Raw genomic sequence first — 27,761 nt, forward strand, 5'->3', positions numbered from 1 at the left:
ACGGAGGGGAAAAAAGCCGAGCTCCGCACCCACCGTGGTACGTTAGAGGGGGAGGCAAAAGAAATATGGAAGGGGGACGATTTATCCCCGCACTTCTCTCTCTCTTTCTCTTTCCCTCTCTTTCTTTCTTTATTTCTCCCTCTCTTTCTCTCTTTCCGCATTTCTCTCCCCTGCGTCCACCACCGGCACGAATACACGTGGAGCGCGCTCTCTTGTGTGTATGTGTGCGCGCTCTGCAAAAATATCGCCGCCGGCAGGCAGGTACGCGCGTGTGCGCGCGTCGTCGATCAGTGGGCGAAAAATATCGGCGAGTCCTTTTTTCCCTCCCCGCACGCGAGAGACCCCCCACCAGCGTGGACGACAGGGTATATTTTCGCGCCCGCGACCCACTACCTTCGGCTGCTCCTATCCGCCCCTTTCGTTGGCGGTGACATCGGGAGGGCGAACGAGTACGCGAGGAGGCAAGTTGCCTTGAAAAAACTGCGCGAAGCATTCTCACGATGCTCCCGTCAAGGTCCTTCTGATCATCGTCGCCACAATTATCTCATTTGGTGTCCACTCGGATATCGCTCGGATAGGTGTTTGTGCATGTTTACGCGTTGCCTCGATTGGATGATCTAAGTAAGTCGAGATAACGGAGCATTAAAAAAGAAAAGACTATTCATCCGTTCGCTAGTTTGATTAATCCGAATTCTGCGGAGAAATAGTGAAACGAAATTGCAAAAAATCTCGGTGTAACAATCTAACGAAATGATTGACGGCCGGGTTGCACGGTGGGACGTTCATGCGACATCGTCGCATTAAACTGTCGGAACGAGCATAGTACTCTGCGTAAACGCCGTCCATGTAATGTGTAATACGCTCGGCGGAGTGACGATCGTGCATTCCGCGATGTAAACGCGCGAGGGAGACGGACGATGCTGCAGGTGGGAGCTGTATCATGAACGAGACATAGGTGGAAGCGAGAGAGGTGCGAGGCGCGAAGGACAGGAAGAAACAGAGAGGAAGCGAGAAGCGAGAGAAAGGGATAGGATGTAGGTACACGAGGACGGAAAGAGAGAGACGGAAGTTTGTGTAGTCAAGTGTCGCGTAGTGCGTAGAATAAGGAGGAGTGGCAGGTAGCGCGGCATTAGAGCTAACTCCGGGCGCAGGAAGGGGTACGAAGTAGTCGGCGATCTTGTCTTCGTGCGGAAGGAAGGGGGAGGAGGAAAGAAAGAGAAAGAAAGAAGACGGTGGGGCCTCGATGGTGGGAGACACGAGTCGGAGTGTGCGGTCGTGTCCGAGGAGGAGGAGGGGAAGAAGCAGCCGACAGCAACGGGAGAGAGGGCAACGAACAAACTACCGGGAAGAAGTCAGCGGCAAGTAAAGCAGCGCCGCCGAGGCTAAACTTTGGGATCTATCGAACTAAAATTGTCGTGTAGTTTCTACCTCCGTGCCTCCCTCCCACCCCCTAACCCAACCCTGTCGTCCGCCAACCTTCCCGTTCATCCCCCTCCGAGCGCTACCGACCGCTCACACTCTTCTCGCCCCACCATACGGGAGCGTGGCAGCATCTCGGCCGGTCGCGTCCCCCTCCGTCTCATTCAAACCCATCCCCTCCACGGGAACGAAAGCCGAGAACGAAGAGGGAAGAAAGCGCCTACGGTGGGGCATCAGGAGGAACGAGGAAGCGAGAGCGAGCTATCGGACTGTCCCGCGAAAGAGCGAGAGACAAAAAACGGAAAGAGGAAAGGAGGGAAAAGGATGGGAGAAACGAGGATCCCCGACTCGGGCGAGCGGCGAAAGGGAGGGAAAGCGTAGGGAGCTAGCCGAGCCCCACGGGCGACTCACCATATTTTATTGTCGCGTTTGCCGACGCTAACCGCCGGCTCCGTGCCCGATCGACGAAGTAGGATGCCGACGACCTGTGCGGGAAGAGAAGAGAGCCACGCACGACACCCGGCGTGCTAATACGAGAGCTACCCGCGGAACGAATTCGCGCGCGGGTACGAGAGACAGCGGGCCGCGGGCGAGAGAGCGTGGCATCGGCGCGGCAGAGGTGGTGCCCGTACCCCCACCACACCGCGCGCCGTACCGATCTGGACCCTCCCACCCGCCTCGCCGAGGGCAAACCATCTCGCAAAAATCGTCCCCCTTTCCGTGGAAGGAAAAGAACCACGGCGACGACTCTGCCACTGCCACCACCACCACCACCACTACCATCACCATCACCACCACTAGACTCGGCGGCGAGTTTCGAGCGTTTCTCTCGTCATCGGGCCACCACCACTAGCGTGATACTATCGTTACCGCCAGCGCCACCGGCACTGTACCCGTCGCCTCCTCCTACGACTCCGCGATCAACCGTCATCTCGCGGAACGTGGGGTACAACGGCAACTTACAGACCGCGAACCAAGCTTGTCCCTCCGCGAGCGAGGAACGAACTTGCGCGAAATCGGGTGACGCGATAGAGGCCACCGACGGCGGATCGGCCACAGTGCTTATCGCGCTCGGTGAACGTGAAACGAACTCGTCTCCCATTGACAATCGCGTGAAAGTGAACCCTAAGATAATAAATAAACGTACAGTTGAATTCTCACATTAGTCATCGCACGGAAAAAGGAGAAACCTTACGGGGACAAAGTGAGAGAGAGAGAGAGAGAGAGAGAGAGAGAGAGAAAGAGAGAAAGAAAGAGAGCGAGAGAGAGAGAGAGAGAAAGAGAGAAAGAGAAACAAGGAAACAGGAGGGGGGCAGAAATACGGAGCAAGAACAACATACGGTGTCTGGTCGTTGTCGCTGTTGCGTCGGCAGCGAGCGGGCGTGCACGCGGCGGAAACACGCGCCTCCGTCAGTTCGTACTTGGCGCTTTCGCGGTGCGCGCGATCGGTAGCGCCACGACCGGAGCAGCCGCGATCGGCACGAGCGAGAGGAGGAGGAGGAATAAGAAGACGGAACGCAGCATCTCTTTCGCGAGTTCGAGGCGCGTGATTGCGCAGGCCGCCAGGCGACCGGCTGCGTGGAAGGACCGCGAAGGATAAAAAGAGACGGCCGGTGTGCGCGATTCACATCGTCCTCACCGTTCTCCCTCACTCACTCATCTCTCTCTCTCTCCCTCTCTTTCTCTCTCTCTCGCTTTCAGTCTGTCCTCCTCCCTGTCATTCCTCTCCTTTTTCAGCGGTGTCCCTCCGACACCCTCGCTCAACCTACCACTCTACCTCACTCTTTCTCTCTCTCTCTCTCTCCCTCTCGGCCCCTCCTCCCCCCTCGCTTAGCTCGCCGTCCCGTCCCTCTGACGCTCGCTCGCTCTCGCTCCCTCCTCCCTCTATCCCGTCTACCCTTCTCGCTCTCCCTCACCGTGGCCGTCTCGCTCGCGCCCGCGATCCGTGTACCTCCGCCTTCCTATCCGCCGAGCGGAGGACTGGATTCCGTCGAAAAGAAACGACGATTCGGAGGATAGTCGCGACCGATCATAGCTGGCGCGTCGATCGGATCAACGGAGTGAATAGCCGTCCGCGACTAACCGCATCGCGCGTTACCGCGACAAGTGCCACGCATCGCGCCGCGCGCTCTCTGTGCCCTTCGATCTTTTTTTTTTATTTTCGCGCGACACTGGTTACCGCGACTCGCGACACTCCGGTGTGCCGGAGCAGAGCTCGCGCTCCTTCCTCGGGAGGACTCTTGGTCGCGCTGTTCCCTCTTCGGAGTGAGATCGGAGTGCGCGCGCGAGACGACCGTATCGCCGATCGTCGTCCGCGGCACTTTCTTTCGCAACCTGCTTCGCGAGTGCACGACGACTACGATACACGGTAGTTGCAACAGCAGAACCGCTCCGGGGGACCACTTCTCGGTCGCTTTCGCGCCTCTGCTTGTTTCCGCGTGTGACAGTGCGAGTGCATATGCCGGCAGCGGACCGCCACCGATTTCGACCGGTTCGAGCGCAGCCGGGCGACCAGTCGCTACGACCGGGCGCACGGGAGTGCCGTCGACGCGAGTAGCACCCCCCTCGCCGGGGTGGCTGGACACGCGACAGAGAGGGTCCTCGCGCCTACCGCGTGAGCCTTCGCGCTGGTGAAAAAAAGGAGAAGGAAAGAGGAAAGAGCGAAAGTGTGACGGATCCGCGGAGTGACTGCGTCGGGAGCGAAGGCGCACTGCGAGAGTGCCGCGGACCTCTGGAACGATGATCGCGTAGCGGTGTCCGACCATCACGGCCCTGAGCGGCCGACACATCATGTCACAGTTCTCCTTCCGAGGATCGCCAAATCTACAGGTGAGCGCTCTCGATCCTGCGTACTCCCCGTGAGAGCTCTCGATGCCCGTATCTCGGGCCTCTTGGAGCAACGCGCGCACACGTCCGCTTGCGAGTAAAAATCACGCGCGGCGACAGCTCCGTATGCTTGGAATTATTCGTAAGTTTTCGGTCGAGGCTTCGGTATTCGCTTTGACGTAACTTTGACGTTAGTGCGTGTGCGCGTGTGTGGAATTTGTTGATAATAAAATTTGAAAGGCGCGGTGAATGTGCACGTTGGGATTTAAAAGCTGCGAGCTTTCGAATCATACGTGCCGGAAAAAGAGCCGAGTTAATTAGCACGAGTGATAAGATTGATGTAGCGTAGTCAATGATCAAAGACATAAGTAGATTGATAAGTCGCAGTAGTTATCCGAGAGATCACGTTCCTAATATCAATGATTCCCGTTTGCACTTCGAGCTAGCTCGTTTCGGTATATCAGGCACCATTGTAAAAAGAAATCACTTAACGGCCGTGTCGTGCAAAAAAAAATCGATAATTATCCGTGAGATAAGCGAATTGAAAAAAAAGTAACCTTGTTGATAAATAAGTGAGTCCGCGAAATGGACGTCTCGAATATCGTACGTGTCGTTACTGTCGTTCTGATTCTCCTTACATTTAACGTTTTAGTGAAACACGGCAAACTGATCTTCCGATCACAGTCGGAATTATTTATCGCCGTGTTTGTATCGTTTACGGCTTATCGTGCCAATTGTAAAACGAAGTAATCGAATCAGCAAAGAGCCGCATGTTTAAACGATCCGATCGCCGCGCTTGTTAACACCATCGTATCTCATCCCTTTTTTCGACTTGTGTAAAACAAATACGTATCCATAGTCACATAATCAATAATAAGGAATGACGCATAGCGCGAATTTCCGTGAAACATTTTTACCGGAGTCCGATATCTATTGGCTATTTTTGCTCCGTTTTACGCTGAAACGACTACAAGCAGAAATGTTAAACCCGAAAAATACTCTTGACACTCTTTTTTTTGCACAAATTACCGATCGACATGACCGCGATATTATTTATATAGCTTATAATAAACCCGTCTGTTATCTAAATTACAGTTGCTGACGACACGTGTATTATACTGATAATAAATGCAAAAGTTTTTTTTATGCATATCTCTTGCGACAATAAACGAAAAAATAAACCAACTTTTAGATCAGTCTAATATAGGTATAGTATCGATTTATAGCGCACTGAGTTTATATGTATAGATTCGATATTAATTCAGCATTTTTCCCATCTTTGTATGTTAACAATAGTTTGATTTGCGTTTTTTTTTCTTGATGTAATCTCTCGAAGCGTTAATTCGTTGATATTTGAAAGTAAAATGTGTAGTTAATGATCTAACGTTCATGTAACGTGTATGTATTAGTTCTCGCGTGTAGCCTTGCGCGCACATATATATACGCACACGCATAATACATAACTCGACAAATGTATTCCTTATTACAAACTATGTAACGATCGCGCGCAAGGCGAAAATATTGTCGGCGCGATTACAAAGCAACTTCTTGTCGGCTGACTGCGACAGAGTGTCATCGTTTGCAGAAATTACTATCGGCTAATTTTCGCGCCGCGAAGCTGTATTAAAGGCGTTCTCCTTTTAGTAAATAATTTTCGCCATTAAAATCACGATGCGTGCGACGCGTCGTCGTTAGGCGTCGTTAACTCGTTTTGGCCTCACGAGGCGTATCGAATAATTTGTGCAGGGAGGAATCCCTCCCTTTCTCTCTCGGCGGCGAAGGTGAGGGTTGCGAAAATGAATAGCCGTTGGCAAGCCGGAGAGGTTCCGTACCCACGTGTCCTGACACGCTGTATATAGGTATACCTTGCATATACGCCGCGCATAGCGCTGAACTGAGAACATGTGTTGCCACGCCTAAATGATCGAAGAGCCGAGCTCGGCGGAATAATTATCTTGTCTTACTAACAACGAAGGTTTTTGTCATAATAGCAGCATCGCATGCCGCTGCATTTCAACCGTATCTCGAAGGTGGTAATTGGTGCGTGCTCCACGCACATCTTTCCCATATCCGTTCGGTCGCTCTTCCCGATTATTTCACGTTTATATTCGCAGTTATTAGAATACGAATTAATTTCCTCTTTTACATTGATTTTATATTTCGCGTGAAATTACGTGAGAATCCAGACGTTTACTGCTCGCGAAAAATCCTAACACAACGCAAATGTATCGACACAAAGTAGCGCAAGTATAATAAAACGATGATATTGAAGATGTGAAGGAATGTCGATGCAAAAGCGAGAGTATATTACAACCACTTTACATACAGCATATTGTTCAAGTGCTGATAAATTAAATGGCCTCTTATCTGTTATTTTCTACTTATAGTGCAGTAAAAAAAAAACAAAAGAGATAAATAATTACATTGGTCAGTGTTTATCGTTGACATATTATCGTTAATATATGACGTATGTATATATGTAGACAATAACTCGTCACTCATAAAGTATTGTTTTTTCATCTGTAATATCCATCACATTCCGCGCGTATTATTTTGTAATATGAAACACATCAACGAAGGAACGCATGGATTATCTTTGCCTATTTATGAAAAGTATATTTTTAATTGCATGTCAAAAACAAAATTCCCCGATCAAATAACGATGCATATAAAGCTACAAAATTCATCGAAATTATTACCGTCACCATCTTCATATTCATAATCATTCATATTACCTTAAAACTAAACTATTAACAATGAAGAGCAATTAATTACGCTACATCAATGTTGCTCGGTAATCGCCATATATCGTAACGTGTCGCTGCGCTTGAGGAAATAACGAATCATAAACGAACAGCACAAGGCGAACGTATAAATTTATCATCAGCGACTCCTAAATATTTGCAGATATGTGCAGGTAGTTCGACGAATCGGAAGATAAAAAAAGAATTTTTCAATCTATTTTTATCACTTAAAATCCTATCTTTTTGGTCGCAATTCCAAATTTCCATACCACATGGCTTTAGCATATCCACGAGGTAAAATGATCGAAGCAATATTGACACTGATCGTTGCCCAAATTAATCTGCAGCACGTTGATCCGACACGTCTCAGCGAACGCGAATGCAACGGTCGGTCGTATGACGTTGCGCGATGCGATCCACGCTCGCCGTTTAATTCCAGCTTGAAAAATTGTCGCGCCCACAAATACACGACTGTTCTTTTTTTTTTATGAAACTGTAAACCACGCTCTCTGCATCGCGACGACCGTGCGCGGCCAGGCGTTGGCATTAAATTTAGAACGCGGTGGAATTCATAACACTAATCTGAGTCGATCAATTTAATTGAGATAACAACCTCTTCGTTCTCGCACTTTCGCGTCTTCTCGTCCTTTTTGATTCCGTTGCGTTATTTTTGCCCATGTCGCGTGGTAAGACCGGAGAGCGTCGACGTCGTTGATGTATCGAGGAACCGCCTAGATGAATGCCTCGGTTAAGCTTACAATTTGTTATGCCACTAGCAGCATTATTCCTCCCGACAAAATGTCACAACACACGGCGAAACTTAAAATTATCGTGTAACCGTACAGACGTCACGAAACGAACAGAGACCTTATATTTGAATTATGTAAGGTGTACCAAAGTATATTGTGGTTATTAGATTTTATAGCTAACAAGTTTGCGTATTATTGACGAGTGAATTAGAATGACGAATGTATCTGTAGGAAAAGTTTGTTTTGACGACCCGTACGGCACAAAAGAACAGTCTAATTCATGTCACCGAGCCGTTAACATGAAATAGATTTCTCATCAAGTCCGCTTCGATAATTTGCTTGACAATTCTGGACCCCCCTTCTCCCATTCCTACCTTATCAAAATCACAATACGTGTGTATCTCTTTTACCAAAATGTTACGCTTAAAATAAAATAGCAATGCGGGAAATGGATTAGTGTACACTCCGCAGTTTCTCGTGTCATGTTGCCTTGACATGCGATCGGTTCATATTAGTTGTGACGACCGCGAGATTAGACGCGGCACTGGTTGATAACGGTGCAACGAGTTAACTTAATTACGGACGAAGATGAATCGAAGATTTGCGCTTCGAGCTCCGATTTGCTTCCGTCTTTCCGTTGAGGAGATATGCAGGATGTTGCAGGTTCATTGTAAAATATTCAACATGTGATCTAGATTTGTAATTGCACTCGATTGAATCACCAACGTGCATCCTAGTGAGCGAGTATCGTGTTTCCATGTCGGCATTATGTTTCGCTTGGGTGCAGCCATGTTAATACGTTTCGTAAGATCCGTGCGTTTTCCTTCGCGATAACGCGTCACAAATCAGTACGTGATGGGGCACATCCGTGGACTTTACTGGGCCTCAAGTAGTTACCCGCCTCTCGTGGTCGACATGTATACGCGCGTCAAATCGTCGATACGAATCGACGCATTACGGGGAAATTCGTGCGATACGACTGACGTAACGGTTTAATCAGGATATCGATATAATAGATAGCTATCGTAGCCAGCACGAGGATACATAAATGACTTACATAACTAGATTATATTCGAGCACATCTGAGTACATTCTGATACGATCGGTGTATCACATGTATTTATCTGTTTGGAGGTAGTCAAAGTACTTAAGTCAAAACTTTTGGACAAGCCGTGTGCTCACGTAAACAAAAATGAAATATTGGCACTCGTGATATTACTTATCTTCGTATCTTTTTTTCTTTTTCCAATGACGTTATCATAAATAAATACACGACTACGCGATACAACATTGTAACAATGAATAAAAATCACAAGTATATTTCATTTTAAAAAAGAAATAATTAGAATAGAATATGGCGGATTAGAAGAAAAACACCTGGGTTGGAAGGGAAGAGATTTGGTCAGAGACATTTGTATGCCTGAAACGCTCAACGATGGCGATTCGGACGGAAGGGAAAAGAGAAAAGGAGGCTCCCCATTGACGGCGACCACATAAAAATTATGAATGGCCATATTATTGCAAGTTGGCAGAGTGGCGACGTGTCGCGTCGCGTTATATATAGATATATATATGTAGATACGATCGCCGGTAGTAAGTTCGCGCCCAGCGGTTAGCGCTGTTTCACTCGCTGACTTAGCGCTACTCGAGCCGGTCTCTAGAGCTGACTCAGATCCGCCCTCGGCCTCTTGTTCGTTCCCTCAACTATCCTTCTCGCTCTTGCGGCCGTGACACGTTCATTCGTTCGTTCGTGTTCACATCGTGAGTATAGCGACAGCCATCACGCAAGCGACATTCGGAAAATTTATATCGAAACACCGTTGACTGTGATCCGTTTTTTAATCAGAAGACAAATAAAAATTTCCACCTTGACTTTATAATTAGGTTGTAATCGCCGCTAGTAACGCAACAGTAATTCAATAGTATTATCAATACTGTCAAATTACTTATAACGCACATACATGCACAAGCCGGAATGTTAATCGAACACTCCGTTTGTATATATATATCTCTTGTCCTTTGTCGCCAGGATAAGTCGCAGCTTCAATGACAGTTACACGCGTAATAATTCTCCCACACGATAAGTCACCGGTAACACAATAACCGCACACCCGTAATATAGTAACGCTCTTCCGTAAGCATCGTCAACGAGAATGCGATTACGCCGACGCGGGCGAAAGTAGTATCGCCCTGCACGATGCGTGGTGTTGGTATCGTTCGTCACAATGTTAAACTGAGTAACGTACGTATGTACGCTATTGTATCACCACAGGTCGTCTTCTGATAACGCGCCGTCGTCGTCGTGGTCGTTGGTAATCGCTTTACGGCGAAACTTCGGTGTCGGATGACGACTTCGCAGTTTCGCCGCTCTCTGCTTTTGTCGAAATACGCGAGCGAGAGCTCTGGCCGCGGGCCCTCGGGAACCGTGAACGATACGATTGTATGTGTCCCCCTTCCACGGCGATCACGCCAACGATAACGCCGCATTTTGTTCCCCTCGGAGGCACGGGAGTATAACCATAAGCGATTAGCAGAGAGGAATTAATTAATTTAGCTGCATATCGCGCTGCGATCAAATTATCGATGATACTTTGTGAGAAACGCGATATCACAGACCGCCCCGATCGTTTCCCGCAATTGCGGTTATATTTGCGGTCGACGAAGGAACATAAATCCCATTATTTGCGTTTTCATGAATTTTTTTTTTCTAAAAAAGAACAGAGCGAATTGATTAATTAATAATAGGAAGATAACAATTTACGCGGAATATTTAGAACGCTATGATTGAAGCGAGTATTGATTCCTTGTCACAGCATAAATTGAATTTGCAAGAATAACTGATCCCCGGAAATAGGAGATCATTACATTTTTAAGTCATTGTTAGTTAAAGTTTCATTCGCGCAGATATTTCCGAACCTACCGATAGTTTAACGCGACTCGTTAAAATCACATCCCTGAAGAATATAAAACCTGTTTTTCAATCGACGTATTTCCAATGACATAATTTTATTATATACACTCCGAATTATTCGGACGCTTCAATGTACAATTCTTTTTTATTTTTAATGTTTTTGGCCATTTTTATTATATATTAGACATTTTTGTTCGTTCATTAATTTTCATATACAACTAGTCTTCAAGATCATGCGTTACAGGTTCACAACCGCTTCAAAAGATTTAGTCCATCGATCGGAGTCGGTCTTAAGCTTGAGAAATAATTGTATTCGTATTATCTGACTGTAGAGAATTAGCGAGGATTTTCACGTTTTTCCGAATGTAACATTCAACAAACAGAGACGATGCAGGAAGCTAGAGAAAGAGGGAGAAAAGGAAGCGTGGAGAAATATGGATAGGTGAGTCGCGCGGGGTGGGAACATAAGTGAGTGCTGCGAGGCCTAAACACACACGCGAGGAAGGTCCATCAATCTGGCCTGGAGTCAATATTGACTTGGCTGGGCCTCGTTGCAAAGAGGGCATCATCGGCACGCATAAAGAGGATCGAATCGGCCGCCGCGTCGGTCCCTTTTTCGCTCGCAGGACACGCGTGACAAATGCTCCGCGCGCAAACACCGGCGCATCTGTGTCCACAGGATAACCGATTCTCTTCCGAATGGCCTATAAATCCTGGAAGTGCAGTCGCGCTACGGAGGTCCGCCGTTCGTTTCCGATTCGACGTACCTCCTATTCGCGTTCTTTACAAGCTTCTCTATCTGACACCCCGTATCGCCCGGAGCACCGCGCCGTCGTCAACCCGAGTTTTTACGTTTATCGAGCTCTTCGTTGGAAAGACGCCCCTGGGCTCCTCTCGGATTTTACTTGAATAAATTTCACCGTGGATTGTTCAAGACCCGTCAATTGAAACTCACTCGCATATCGCGGTATCGCGTGTATTACGACAATTTAATTTGTCAGTTAATGCAAAATATAAGTACATCTGTGTCACATATTACGACTCTTGATTTTACATATGTGTGAATTATTTATCGTTTAATTTATCTTAAGACGAAATATCCACAAATATGAGTATTTCAGTATGAATTATTTCTGTGCTTATCACTATGTTAATATCTCGGTTGTATACGTTATAAAATAAGCATTTGGATATATCAGTACTTTTTAGAAAATGTCAGCTTGTTTTGAATTTCTACTTTAATAACAAGCTAGTTATTGAAGTTTCTTCTCCTTCAGCAATGTTTTCGCGACGAAGCTTTTTATCGCTGCCGAGAAACATTGCTGATCGCGCTATTACTTGTTCCTTCGTCGACATGTTCGTTACACCGCGCATACAAATCGGGTCATAAGTAAGATGCGTGCGGCCAGGTGCTGTCGATGCCGATGTGTACCGAGTGCCGATCCTGAGTCGTTCGTCAGCTACCCGTTCACGGCCGCTTTAATCCGAGGACATGCACTTTTCTCTTTTTCCCAGGCCCGGACGACGATCCATCGATCATCGACTCGCGGCGCGACGCGTACGATATCGGTTTTTCGCGACGCGTGAGCGATGGGTCGTCGCGATTCAGGTATCCGAGGTATACCTGAACCTCTGAACGACAACCAGCGTGTGCGCGCGCGCGCGAGTCGAGAGATCCCGGTGTAACTTTCCGCAAACTCCTCGAAGATGTCAGGTCGACACTAAGCGGTGGTGCGATGCTCCTCCGCAGTGTTCAAATATCCACGTATACCTATTCCCCGACGACGAATTCTCGCCCGTTTCGTTCGTTCGCGGCGCAGGTAGATCGCGACGATCGCCTCGTCCACTTTATCGCCAACCGGTTTTTATAGTGCGTATCGAGTAACGGATGCTCGCGCGAAACCTTACACCGAACAGGGCGTAAGTAACGTATTACGCGAATGTTGCGAAAGGAAAGTACGCGAAAAGAGGGCTTCCGCTCGCGTGCCGAGGCATTAACGCGAACGAGAAAAATTAAGTTGATTATTTTCCCAGTTGACGTTTGATATCTGCCTCTCCTCTAAAATATCCCATAAATATAAATCCGAACGATATGCGGAATGATACGATTCTAGTTTTTAACGAATGGCTGGCGTGCGACGGATGATAAGAGTCGCCCCCGACGGCACGCGAAATTTCGTATCAAACGTAAAAAAAATATATATATTTCGTACATACATCTAGCATGAGCAAAGTAGCAAATTCTCAGCTTTCTCCATAATCCGCAATTCTTCGATCTTGATGCCCGTGTTTCAATCATAAGAACAATTAATCAATGTGGGACACCCAATTTACTCCAAAATTTTAGTAAATGTAAAATCAGAAAAAATCAATATTGCTGCATCTCAACGCGACTGCTAATTCGCAATGCACTCTCCGGCGCGTGTTTCTTCGCTGGGAGGCATCTACGAGAGAAATCACAGTGATGGCAATTAGCGCGCTCGTGGCACAAACGAGAGAACGAAGAGCTAATGCGTCGATATATCGGCACGTATACGGCGTACGAATAATTATTGCTTTCGTCGGTCGCTACCGGTACGCTGCGTGCCACGTATAATACTACCTCGAAGCCACCTTGCTTCTTTAAAGGAGACAGCAGCAAGGACGAAACCAGTGGTGCTTAAACTTTACATAATTACTTGAATTCTGTTGAATTTTTTACAAGGCATCCACTTTCGCTCGCACATAATTTCTCTTGAATTATTAATTAAAAAAATAATTGAAACCTATGATAAGATCTTTGACAAATTAAGAATTCTGTAAACATGTTTTATATCCTATGTTTAAATATGTATTATAGAAATGTATTATATAAATTATAATATTAATTATAAAATTGTATAAATTATAGTAATTGTATTAATTATAGTTTTTGTGTGTTTAATAATTATTACAAGTAATAGGTACTCGAAGGAAAAATAATAAAAAATAAGATTGGAAGAAAATTCAATTCTGTTATAATAAAATCTGTTAAATATTGCATATCTTCTCGTTATACTTTGTAAAAAATATGGCGAAATAAGTTTTCGTTTGCAAAAATGAAATGCATTAGGCACCACTGCGCGACACCTCGCAGAGGTGATATAGTTGCCGTTGCGGTTTGCACGGTTGCGACTGGCAAGCAGCAGCTTCGATGCGATCGCATCGAGTAACTCAGGTCCACCGCCTGGCTTCCTCTCTCGAGGACTAGGACTGAATTATGGCTCGTGGTAGCGGACACTCGCCAACACGCTTCGTCGTTTAACCCTTTGCCCGATCCGGAGTCCCGAAGCGCATTCTTGCCATCGCCGGCTTTTCCCTCGAACTCCTTGGAATCTTACGATTTCTGAAAGAGAATGGTCGGATGTATGCCCGGCGAGGGACCGGTTCTTTCGCCTTTAAATGCGACGCAAATGTCGAGCATATTTTTAAATCGAGAGAATTTCCTTTTTTTCTCTTTTTGTAAAATTGGATATATGCCGATGTCAGCGGTATTTTTACATTTAAACCAATACGTCGATACAAGAGCAGAAATTGTACTCTAAGGCGCAATCTTCTTTGACCCAAAATTATAATAGAGAACTGCTTTATATTAGCTTTATCGTCGTCGATTGCAGCGCGCGTCGTACTTCGCTTGAAATATAGCTGAGATATATACGGTATTTACCGTACACACGCACACGCGTTTGGCCATCGTGCGACAGTTGGCCCTCGAAACATCGGCGACGCATCGAGGACACGCATTAACGCGACTCTCTCTCGACGCCATAATGCGCATCGCGCATGGGTTTTTCGCCCCAGCACAATGCGTACGGGGGTTTCGACAATATGTTTGGGGCCACCGAAACGAGGCAATGGATGGATGGATGGATGGATGGATAGCTGGCTGGCTGGCTGCCTGGGACAATCGCGGGAAGCGTCTCGGGGGTAGGGATGTTTCACGGGGGTTTGTTTAGGTTCCCGGGCGCGAAAGGCACTCAACCCGCTAATCTATTTAGCCGTAGTGTTTGATATGGAATTAATGAGGCCCGCCGGCATTATGCCCAGCGCCCGTAGATTTTCAGTTTAGTCGTGGAAATAAAAGGAGGGGGCCTGATGCTTGCAGTTACGTTCGCCTTTTCATAACGGGGATCGCCTCTTACCATCCGCCAGCTGCAACACGTCGTAACATGTAGTCGATACTTCGAGATTTCGTAGCAACGATATATCTAATCCTTAACGAGGTGAATTTAATATCGTGAGGAATGTAACACTCTAAGACAAACCTCACGTATGGAATAATTTAATTCAGGTCAATTCAACTTGGATACTGATTGGAGCTCTGCGATCTGTTGGTTGCAGTGTCCTGTAACAGTGAACTCGTCGTTGGCGCCGTCCTCGGTCTCACCTGCGACCGGTGCGATCCTGAGCGCGGGCGGCCCGTCCCTGGTCAGCAGCGTAACCGCCAGTACGACGACGAATCATCCCCTGGACGTAGCCGGTCTGACGCAAGCGAGGATGGCGGTGACAAGCGCGATCGTGAGACCGCCCGGCAGTCCCACTACCTCGGTTAGCCCGTCCCAGGGTCATCCGCCGCCATCGGCCGGCGGTCCGACTGCGGCCAGGTGCTGTGATACCGGTCGGCCGATCTTCACGGATCCGCTGACGGGCCAGACCGTCTGCTCCTGCCAGTACGAACTGCTGGGCGGCTATCAGCGTCTAGGTGGCCTACCCACGGCCGCGCTTTCCATGTACAGCGCGCCGTACGCGGCCGCCGCGGCCGCGGCGGCGTCCGAGGGTATGGCCGCGTACTTTCCCAGCTTGAGCGCCGAGCAAGCACCCTTCTACACGCCCACGGTGAGTCCAAGTATCATATATGATAAAATAAAAAAGAGCCGAGATGAAAGTTCGTGAAATCAAAATTCGACAGTTTTATGCTCGCATTTTTCCTTTCCACGACTGTGAGCGGAGGATTCTTTTTATTTTTTTTTTATTCTGCGAATTCCGTGCATTATTCTCACTAAAATATGTGACTTATAACCGTTCGCACGGTTCAACTGCGCCGCGTGCGATAAGCTCGACACTAGCTTTTGAATCGGCTGTAACAGTATTTCGTCGCAACGGCGTATACTTGGTTTTCAGAATTTTCTCGCAATGCAGAGAGTAGCATATCGATAAGCCTGGGGGAGAGATAATATCGATGCACGACTGAAGCAATTCGTGAAACAAAGGATATCGCGAATTTTACGATACCGTCGATGATAACATAACCCGGAAATTCTAGCTGGCTTTCATATAGCTGCATTCCGTATAGTTAGCTATATTTATTTATTTTTATTAAAGACGAAACAAGCAAATATATTTTATGATGTAACTCGTCTCCTTCATTTTACATAATATAAGTATTCGTGAACGGAAATTCCGGTATGGCAGTTCTATTCTAGGCAATACAGCCGACGATAATTATGCAATCAGTAATTTTCCATAACTGATTTCCTTGTAGATCGCAACGCAACAAATTAATTTCACTTACACATATCTAGTTGTATAAGTAATATCATGCTGTCAACAAAGTTTTCAGTTAGCGTTTAGAAGTTTTCAAATCAAGCTAGATAAATATGTATAACGCCGATATGCCGAATACTTGTCACGGAAGAGGATAATTCTTCTTATCTATTGCAAGCGTGATAGCGCACAAATATTTATAAAATCAGATATAGCATCATACGAATTCTGTGAAATAATTTAAAGATATATAAACTGTTAAACGACAATTCTTTATAACACATTTGTAACCCTGTGCAAATATTTTCATAAATGTCGTGTATAAAAGGATTCCTTTACACTTCCGAAAAGGACTTACAACAATTCTGCCGATGTTTTCGAATTCTACTTGCATTCTTTCGAATGCTCCTCGCGCTTGGCGTCAAGTGCTAAAGGTTAATATCTGAACGAAGTCGAGTACATTGAAAGCACACACGGGATGTGCGAGGTTTCTCTTCGCAGCACTTCCGCGTTCCTGCGCAGTACCGTCGATCTCAGATCGTCGAAATGTTCGACGCGGCTCTCCAATATCGATAAATGCCTCGCGCGAGCCGGCAATAGTAGCGACGTTATATTCCGCCGTAAAATTTTTATCACGCGGATTAAATCCCAATACGGATGGACTTCTATATTTCTGTATCACCGTGCAGATTAAACTCTGATACGAATTTTTATTTTCATGACTCGATCGAATGCTCCGAAATGATGTGTTTATTTAGGGGATTAACGAAGTTTAGCGATCCGATTTTTCCCGTGGTCCCACCGATTTTTTCGACGTGACGCAATTGACGTCTTTCGGTTCCGTCATGCGCGCGCAGAAAAAAACCCTCTTTCACATCGTCAAATCCCTTCCCGGAGCCGTAATTCGCGATGTCGAGATGTCATTGCGACTGGGCCGTCGTTGGCTGCAGGGCGACGTGTTATTAATGCATAATCTAGAAGCGCTTTAGCGTGTTCGCTCATGCGTCGGATGAGCGTTATCGGACCACACGCGAGGCGTGTACGAAGAAAACAGCGAGCGGAGCGTAAATTTATGAATCCGTTTTGCCGTAATAATAGGACACGGTCGCGCGTTACCGAGCCGTCGTCACTCCGTAAGACCGAGCTGTTATCGTTGGTCTTTATGATCGAGCTTAAGGGGCGCGGGTATATAGCGTAGCCTGCTCGTAACGAGGCAGCAGATTGTACAGGTCGCGCACCGACTACGCGACGTCCATGATATCCCCCTATATATAAAGTCATTAAGTATCGCTTTTTAACGAAAACGTTTATTTCCTGCCTCCCGCTCTGTGGCATTCGCTGGGCATGGTAATTACCTGGGTTACCGCGGTTCCGTCGTTGATTTATGTCGTGTAATTCCTGTCACAGACATCGCTCTTCGGAAAAGCCCCGGACGTTATCGCGTAAAGGCTGTAAAGATACCATGTCTATTTAGTTTAGTTTATCTGTCATCTCATGTATTTCGGATATCTAATCCGTTGTTAATAACATATATCATATTAAAATAATAATACGATAAAACATATACATATATAGTAACGTATATATAGTAATAATAATATGATAAAACATATATCGTATTAAAATATTATTGCGTCAGATATATGTGTGTAATTTAAAGAGAGAGGAAGAAAGAAATGGAGAGCCTTTTACGAGCCTATTATACCCGTTAGATAAAATACGGCAGAAATTTAATAGCGACCCCCTGTCGCATAAGCGAGGTCGTGGGTTAGAGAAGCAAACAAGAGAGCCACACACAGCGATCCTAATTATTATTATCAGCGCTTTACCAGCTATTCTTTTATCATCATTTGATGCATCGGAGATCGGGCCGAGCAGCGCGGTCGATACGGGCTAATTGCGACGTTCGTTCCTAAAAATGGATCTTTTTCGAGCAATTAACCGCATTCTGTGCGATTTCATTTAAAAACCGCGATAACGAGTGACCGGGTTCGGGCGAAAGCATACTTACATGCGCGCGTCAATAATCGGAATAAATTCGAGGCACGTGCAGATCCGTTTCTGCGATCGCGCACTGCCACTCGAGGCGACTTGTGAAAATTATCGGCGGAACCGTTAATGGCACATACGTATTAATACAGGTATTAATAGCCTCGAGAAAACTCGAGACGGCATAAAACTGCTCATACTTTCTCGATATAAAGAAATCTAGTATATTGCAAATCTCAATAATTGTTTTTATCAATGCCGTTAATTCGTCGATCACTGTCTTTTATCTCGTTCATTGTCGTTACTTTTTCTTTAATGTGTCGTAATAGTTGCGCATGCTAATAAATCACGCGTAATAATTACAGAAACGAAAATACCGAGATATTTATTTATTCGTACACTGTTACAGGCCGCCGGTTTAGATCTCAAGGAAAATCTAGGCGCTGGAGCCGCAGCAGCGTGGCCTTATCCCTCGATGTATCACCCTTACGATGCTGCTTTTGCGAGTTATCCCTTCAACGGGTAAGTCTTGTAAATATTTTCCGAATTATTCATCGTAAGAATTACATGCGTCACGCGTTTAGCGTCGATATTTACTATGCATACAGATTCAAACACGAGCCAAAGCACCAGCCGTTTAATTAGATAAACTGTATTTCGATGCAAACAAGCCAAACGATTTCTTATTATTGTTTTTAACGGGAGTGTGTGTCGAAATTTTCGGCAATTGCCGAAAAATTGACCCCTTGACTTACAGATAGCGTCTACGGTATCAGAAAAGTCTGCTCGCATGAAGAACGAAAGCAATACGAGCGATATAAACGTCGCGCGCCACACTAACACTTTCATAGGAAGATAAAAGTTCTTCAAAAGATCCTCGCGAGTGATATCAAATGCCACGTTATAATTTTATTTATCTTCTCGACGTTGAAACCTAACAGTAGACGTGATATAATTATTTTAACCCTAGAATCCATGACTGGGGTCGATTTCGACCCCAGGCGAACTTTGAACTACGCTCCTGAGCTAGCGAGTGACATTATCGACTCAGGACCTGAACCATAATTCATTTCAACTTTCTAAAAGTAGGGTTATGTCGGGCGCAGCGTTAGTTGTTCGCTAGCAGTGAAGTAGCACAGTCGTAAAGCGGGCGTGGGGTCGATATCGACCCCAGTCGTGACTTGCCGTTTGAGTTTCGTCACGGTAAGCTAATTTTATTTTTTCGCTAGAATCAATATATATCATGTATTATTACGTAATCTGAGCATAAATAGTCATAAATATTATTTAAGACGAAATATCACACAATTTAGTCGGTAAAAATCCCGTTGCCTAAGAAGATTGACATTTCGCAGAAAATGGCTGGGCGATATAATGTTTCATTTTTTTCATATTTTTTACTATTTTGTATCAAATAAAAATGAAATAATACTTAAAATACAATTTTTTATGGTTTTTTCATCGACTTTTTCCGTATTTCAACTTTGCGAATTTCTTCATCTTTATAGTCCCAAATAAATATACTTTTTGAACAGAACATAGCGATGACAATTTTTTTCTAATAGTCTAATGTGTCCTCTTTAAAACCCCGTTTGAAATTTTAAAATCGGTTGATTACAAAAAAAGATACAAATTTTTGTTTAAAAAAAGAGGTTTTTGCTGATTTTCTGCGTTTTTCAGTCTTTAAATGGATTTTTCACTAACTAAACTTGAGTAAAATTAAATTTACCGTATACCATTCTCTTCGTTATTAAAAAACGAAGAAATTCATGTAGGTTTAAAGGCCCTTTATTTCTGTAGGACCGGTTTTACGATCAAATAAAGCGTGGGGTCGATATTGCCCCCAGTCATGGATTAGAAGGTCAAAAAAATGTATCATGGATTCTAGGGTTAATATCATCGAAATAATGTTATACAGAAGAAGCACTCCCGCTTTGTAGCAAGAGCATAGTGTTCTTTCACGAACCTACGAGACGCGGACGAATCTTAATTACTCCGTAATCTCCGCGACGCGCTACGTTATTTTCAACGTTGACGCGTTTTAATGCCTTTTCCGTCGCGAGAAAGAGAAAGAGAGAGAAATCAGGTTGTACGCTCTTTCTCCTTTCCACAGTCGATACGCTGGTGCACGGACGGAGATAAGACAGCGAGAGAAACACATAAACATTCTAATAAATTAGCGCTCAAGTGACCCGGGACTGTCGCCACGCCGCTTTTTTCTCGCACTCGGGATCGGTCGCGGCGTGTCGTGACGCGGTCGGCGAAAGGTCTCGTTTGATAAATTCAAGTCGGATCACCGGGCACCAGGACAATGAAGATTAAAATTCGGAGAGAGAGAGAGAGAGCATCCAGAGTAGCGCAAGGCAGAGCGACGTTTGCGAATGATTGACGCGAGGTCATCCGAAACATCGATAATTAACCCGTTTAGTCGCGTTTCCGGGATCTCGCTCGTTTACGAATGCCATGGATGATCGTGGCCGATTCGAGAAATTCCGACTGTCGTTAACGCCGCGCGTTTCATGCGCGATCGGAGAACTTTGGTACCGCGCATACACGATGATCGTATCTATGTAAATATGACTGATAACTATGTAAATTACTGTTGGATATTAGCCGGTCCACGCTTGAAATACTCCTGAATATCACGGCTAGTTCATTTTCGATCATAGCGAATATAGGTCTCGATCGCTAATGAGATTTCATTTTTAAAAAGAGACGTTTCAGTCGCATATGCAACATTTTGAAATTTTTTATTCCAAGCGTTGCGGCCGGAGCGTTTATCTCTCTCTCTATATAATATCTAGCAGTGACGCACGTCAACAAATTTGATAAAGATTCAATTCCTAGTGCTCTTTTACGTCAATGCCATTGATCGAGGCGTTCGATACTCTACTCTGCTTCTCGGGAAAATAATATATATATATATATATATATAAGCAGACGGTCACGTATTTTGCCACACGAAGGGACGGGCGGGAGAGACGCTCCTCTAAAGGCGAAGTAGCGAGCTTGGTTGACAACAGCGGTCGACGCGTGGAATCTATACTGCCGTGCATGACGCACTTCCGGCGACGGTCGCTTCGTATGCAAGGAAACGATCGGGTAATACAGCTTGCTTAGCATCCATTCGCTCTAGTCGTGGCCGGGCGACCGAGGTCCTTTGCGGGGACCCACCGCGCCGGATCCGCGGGCCCCGCGCCGCACCGGAACTACACGCGAGTTCTACGGACTGTCGACAGGCGACAAAGACGCGGTCAGCTACGAGGCAATCGTAGCTGCACCTGCGTCAGTCGGCTCGTGGATCAGCTCGCAGACACAGAATGACAATCGAGAGTCCCCCCTTTCAAAGTAATTTTTTTTATATCTATCTCTTATCGATCTTATCTCGTTCTCGGAAGAGACGTAAGGAGAATTGTCGAAGGAATAAACCGAGTCTTTTTTTTATTTCTTATGGAATTACGCTTATTTAGCTAATGCGCGTCTGCTCGGCGAGTTTTCGTGCGCGTCGGCGACACGCCCCGTTCTCGCGTTTCCTTCGCGTTTCGAGACGAACGGATTTGCACGACGAACATGAAAGCTTTCCTTGACTCGTATATAGAGCGAGTTACATTCAGTCCCCATATACGCGTGATATCTTTTAACACAATCGCGCCGTGTAGATGAATCTGAAAGAAATGCTTACGTTGATGTTTTAAGAAGTACTTAGTATGCGAGTTTTAAGGCGCTCGTTATTGACATATCTTATCGTTAAAAGAATGAAATGTCACTCGTATCCTTGTTCCTGCAGTAACCGGAAGCAAAAACTGAGAGTGAGTATTAAACTTTAAAGTTTAATACTCACTTTTATTTATTTATCATTTTTCTGTGTGCGTTAACTTGTCCCACATAGTATACGTACAATTTTCTTGTATAGTTTCTCAGCACGCAACTTTCTCTTCATGTCTAACGCCGTGTCTAAAACGCAGGGAATTACTGTATCTCGCAATATAACTTGTTATTAAATAAAAAGCATATCTCTTATATATAGAATTAATTATTCTCTACTACCATTACTCGAAACGAAACCCATCATAACGTTATTTTTATTGGCCACGTAATAGCTATATCATTAACTCACTTTTGTAATTAATTCCAACGCGAAGCGATTATTATTATCCTCGCGAGTGACGGGCAAAGTAGCATCGTGCGAAACGTGGCGGGGAATTTGGCGGTAACGCCCGGCCCGGAACTATCGCTTAAATCGGTACCGGGAGGTGCGAAGGATCTGGCGCATTATGCGCGAGCGTGCGCGACGACCACTTAACATGAGCATACAAAAAGCCAATAATGCAGCGTTGGCATGCACGGCCGCAAGGTCTCGGGATCGTGCGGGTTAACGGTCTCGTCTTTCCGGCGGATTGGCCCTGCTTCCGGAGACATATAGGGTAGACAATAAGAAAGCGACGAAGCAGGCCCCTCGGTCGTACAGGCAGGCCCGCTTACGTCGTCTCGCGCGTTCTATGTTCGGCATATCGCCGAGAGCGATCGCCGATACGTAGTATTATTAAGCGTGTCCGTACAACGACACCGATGTGTCGGGCACGCGCTTCGAGTCCCGGACGAGTAGTATCTCAAGGCACGGCACGTGAATCCTAATGTACGTGCGAAGTCATAAGATATGAACGAGCATGATTATCGGTATGGAGAAAAGTAGACTCTTCGACGAACTATATTTGTTCGTATGTGAAATTGCGTACAACAATAAAAAGCAGCTTTCTAGGTTTGCCTAAATTCATCAACGACAGAGTTGCCTGAGCGTAGAGAGATAAATTCGCGCTTCCATCTTCCTCCGATGATCTTAAAAGGAGAGTTAACGCGTTCGAAGGTTACTTTTCAATGTAAAGGCCAGTTTAACGTAATCATTTAGAAATTAGAGCCTCAACGGCAGCGTTCCTCGCTCGGTGCCGATAGGACTCGAAATATTTCGCAGCTAATGAGACGAGGCGGGGCTGGGCTATCCCGCACCCTTCGGTGCCCCGCCCGTGAGATACGTCTCGCGTGGATGATGTACGGCCGTTTAATGACCCGGTTTCAGTCCCGGGGGACGGTTTTTGTCTGGTCGGTAAGGGTTGAGGGGGACGTGCAGGGGGACGGAAAAGTCAGCGACACTCGTTTTTCGTTAGACGAAGGGGTCGCGGGGCCCGTGCGCGCGCGCGCGCAGCTTCGTTTCTTCGGCGACATGCGGATGACAGCGATTCGTCGAACCGCGTGACAGGCAGCCCGCGGAATGCACGCCGCTCTTTCCCCATTAGGCTTAATGGACGTAGATTAGTCCTGCCCCGGCTATGTATGCGCGTCAGGATTTAATGACTTGGCCGCACCCCTCTCTACCCCGATATCGCTGCCTTCTCTCGACGGTCGAACAGACGTTGCCGAGAAATAGTGTGTCGTTGCACTGATTGCAAGCGGATCGAAGGAAACCCCACGTTCTTGATTGAGCCATTACCAATTTTAGAAAAATGTGACAGATGACGTTCGATATGACTGGCGAGATCGCCAATAATACGGCGAAGCCGAGTGCCGTTTCGGTTATACGAAGTAAATAATTCATGAGAGTATATGTCTCGATTAAGAGGTACAAGAATATCAAGTGGGAAGACTCGTCGACGTGGTAAATCATAAGTTTGGAGTGCGCGATAAATTATTTCATCTTATATTTCATTCTGCGGAACGTTTTCTAAATTCACGGTCTGTCCAAGATAACAATCTTTCCTCTGCTCGATTTTATTTTACCAGAAGCACTTGTTAAACGGCGCGCTTCGTCAGGTCGACAATGTAGTAAACAGGAAAACGAATCCCCGGGAGTACGGGCTAATTAGTAATTACGCGATCGCCGATCCGTTACTCTCGGCCGCATATCTCTCTGCAAAGCGCAGGAAGTGAGCTTCCATAAATTTCGTAAGTTCAACGATAACGGTCGAGCGGTGCGGAGCTATAATCCCGACTCGCGATAATTCAGCGTGACTTTAATCACGGACGACGGAGTTAAAGTGCATCCGCGGACGGATTTAAGCGATCGTGTGACAAAGTAGCACACCGTGTATCATTTTGTATAAACTCGGTGATATTCGGTGGGACAGCCGGAGTGTGAGTAAGACAAAAAGAGAGAAATGGAGAGAGACAGAGAGCAAGATTGTATAATCTCCGTACGTGGCGGGATGCATTGCAACACGTGTACACACACACGTCGACACGCGACCGGAGAGAGGGAGGGGGAGGGTGGGAGGGAGGGAGAGAGAGAGAGAGACAGATAAACCTTTCGCCGCCGTTCTGGCGAGACGCACACACATATCCGGCGAAGTTTACGATCGATCTGTCACAGTGCGACCAACTGGTAATAAAGTTGGATGCGGAACAACCGACTGTCACACCGCGGTGACAAAACTTCCTCCTCCCGTGCGAGGCGAAGCGAAGCGAGGAGAGGCCAAGCGAGGCGTGGCGACGCGAGGACGCGCTTCTAAGCGCTTCTAAGAGCTTAACGTGACGACATCGGGTACCACACGAGACGCTCGTGTCGTGTAAATTGCGGGAGTGAATACCGTGGCCAATGTGCCGTCTCCACCCGCCGGCCGACTGTAACTTGACACTAATAATCGGCCGGCTCTCTCTTTCTCGTTCCGCGCGTCGTCGTTCCGTTCCTGCTTTCTCGCCGCGCGCTTTCGCATCTCGTATATCTCGTGGTCTCTCTAGTCAACGCAAATATTTATACGCTCCAAGTATCAAGAGCACGTTGCCGAGTCGTCAAATTAGAATTCCACTCCCGCGAACAGTTCGCGTTCGTTCTCATCCACGGAATCATGTAGTCTCTCCGTCTCTTTCGTTCCTACCTATGTGCAGCTGATTTTACGAGCATCCACCGAAACATATGTTGTTGGATCCGCGGAATCGCGCTCGAAACTTTTGACCGGTGCGATGAAATTCGTGTATATTAGTCTTCGACGATCGGCTGCATTTCGACGCAACTTAAATCGATCTAGGCCATGCTCGGTCTAATAAAATAAGTTATTGGATAATACGTGGATCATAAAAACTTTTACAAATAAAAACTTTTTACAAAAGTATTTCGCGTCTAAATGAGTATGATTTAAGTATGCAACTCGTTAATCACTATAAACGGTTCGCAATTTTTTAAATAAATGGAATTCGAAGGGCTAATAATACGACATCTGTGATATAACGCCCGATTTTTTCTCCGCGAGTAAACCTTTCAGTTCACTCTATTTTCAACCTGTCTCACGAGGACTGGCAAGGTCACCGCCATGGAAAGCGGGTGGATCAAAGAGGCCGCAAACCAGTCTAGCCGCGGACCCGTGGCTGATTAAACTCAAGCGCAACCACAAACGACAGGGACAGTGATGGTGCGCAGGCGAACGGACGGACGGGCGGGCGGGCGGGCTTTGGGACAAACTGGATGGAAAGATGCGCGCGAACGCACAACCCTCGTGCGTGTTCACAATCGTGCCGCGAAAAGATGGCGTCTACCACTGAAATGGCCGCAGTAACGCGCTGATAAAACATAAGGCATGACGACCGTATCTGAAAAGGAGCGTCGAGGGGGCGAGGAGGGCCCGGGAGAGAGAGGGAGTAGGACGGAGGACGAAGTTAGATATCATCCCTAGTTACGGCCGGTGACGAGGGGCGGAGTCATGCCAACCGCACACCTGCCCCGAGGTGAACTGCCCTTGGTCACCCCCGGGGCTTCCCCCCTTCCCATTTCCACCCTCTCCGGAGGCTACATCTTGATGGACGCGTTTACGCTAACCGGTCGACGGAAAAAGGGCGAAAGAAATGGCCGTTCGGCTGGCTTTTAATGGTCGACTCGATTCGCCGTCTTAAAAAAAACCCTAGGCTGGACCTTGCGGGACTCGAAGCTTCATCATGTGAGCGCGCGGAGAACCGGTTGTTATCTACGAGAAATATATTCACAATAGCGGTCCATCGCTCGGAGGATGTCAACCGCGAATCGCGATGTGCGCGGTCGTTCGGTTTGACGGATAAGTCGTCCGGAAAATATATTAGACTTCGCGCCGTACATCGTCGTGGTATGCGAGATATGCAAATCGCGATTCTCCACAAATTTGTAGCCCAATCGAAAGCAATAGTGATGTTTCATACATCTGGGCACTGTCTGATCGGCGATAATCAATACGCGTGTTAATTCGAAACGAAGGTTATACAATAATTATCTCGTAGAAGTCCATGCTGATGGAGTGTAACGCAGTGTAACGCAGTTTACATCAATGGAAATGTGTTGTGCATATCAGCGATAATACTTTTACGACTTGCATTAATCAAAGTGCTTCACGGGATTAAATCAACACCTCGTATATACATTGGGTTAGCATGCTTGAAACGTTGTACAGTGGACGCTTAATGATAATATATACGCATCGTTACGCGTTTGTATTTAAATTTACTTTACATCTGCTCGATCAATACGCCCGTATTTCTTCAAACCGCTGGTTAACAGCGATTTTGTGGGACAACTCTTCCCATTTACGCACATATTAATAAGTATCGTTTCCGTTTGACATTTTTATTTCCCCTGCCTTTAAAAATTAATAGTACAAACGATATATTAAAACAATTAATTTTTTCAATTTGTTCTTTAATATCTATAGTTGGCACTTCCTGTATAAGGATATACGAGAAACTAAATTTTTATAGTCACAATGTATTGCTGAATCGGTGAAGAAAGTTACGTAACTTACATCGGGAATGCCTTCGGGATGCGGCTCGAAAAGAAATCGGAAGTGACATTGTCGGAAAGTATTTCTCCCAGTAAAGATTTGCTTTCGAAATGTAATGGGAGCATATAGATTTTCTGAAACGTGGCGAAAGTTTGTGTCCAGGATAGAACAGGTACCTTTTGTGAGGATAAGAAATGCTAAATTTTTTATAAGTCACACTGTAATGAATTTTTCGCGAAACAGCGAACGGTATTGCAAGATGGAAATGGCGTAGGAGGATAGAACACGAGGCGCGGCCCGATTAGCAATCACCATGGAAACAAGCACTTGATGCGATCAGTTGTGGAGAGCGCGAGAGGAGAGGAGGATGCGCGCAATGCCGCGCGCATACGTATGCGTATCTATCAACGCACACCTACGTGCATTTGCATATATATTTATATAACTCTGGCAAACGTACAGTGCTCCTCTTTATTCTATCGGTCCTCCGCATATATGTATACAATATATATACACACACCCGTATAGCTGTCGTATATTTAAAGCGGTTGACGATGGCGATAGCGATGGTTGGTGGCGATGATGATACCGGAGGTAGCGGCTATACGGGAGATAGATTGGGAGAATCACTCGGGACGAGGAGGGGTCGGGAAGGGGGCGGGAGGGTAGGAGAAAGAGTAACGGGGAGTGAAACCGTTGGTGCTGCAAGCCAAGAAAAGAGACGGGAAACAGGCTCGGTACTCGGTACGCGGATGGAGGAAACAGAGAGATAGAGACGGAGCGGAGGAGTGGCAAGGGAGGCGAAATCGGGAGAAAGCAGCGGCACCAGCAGTTGCCGCTCTCGGGGCGGCTGGCTGTTATCATGAGAAACAAGCTTCCACTCTGATTTTTT

General features: G+C 46.3%; 1 protein-coding gene across 1 annotated transcript in view; it reads left to right on the plus strand.

Annotated features, from left to right (window-relative positions):
- The first annotated feature begins 2,659 nt into the window (after positions 1-2,659).
- LOC112455167 (iroquois-class homeodomain protein IRX-3) overlaps positions 2,660-27,761 on the plus strand; it is a 30,059-nt gene continuing 4,957 nt past the window's right edge. The window contains exons 1-3 of the mRNA XM_025016928.1: positions 2,660-4,248; positions 15,009-15,503; positions 18,550-18,662. Coding sequence (XP_024872696.1) covers positions 4,210-4,248; positions 15,009-15,503; positions 18,550-18,662 — 647 coding nt within the window. The 5' untranslated portion in view covers positions 2,660-4,209. The remainder of the gene's footprint in view (positions 4,249-15,008; positions 15,504-18,549; positions 18,663-27,761) is intronic.

This window comes from Temnothorax curvispinosus, unplaced genomic scaffold (assembly GCF_003070985.1).
Source record: "Temnothorax curvispinosus isolate PA1 unplaced genomic scaffold, ASM307098v1 QBEX01005876.1, whole genome shotgun sequence".
Classification (NCBI taxonomy): Eukaryota; Metazoa; Arthropoda; class Insecta; order Hymenoptera; family Formicidae; genus Temnothorax; species Temnothorax curvispinosus.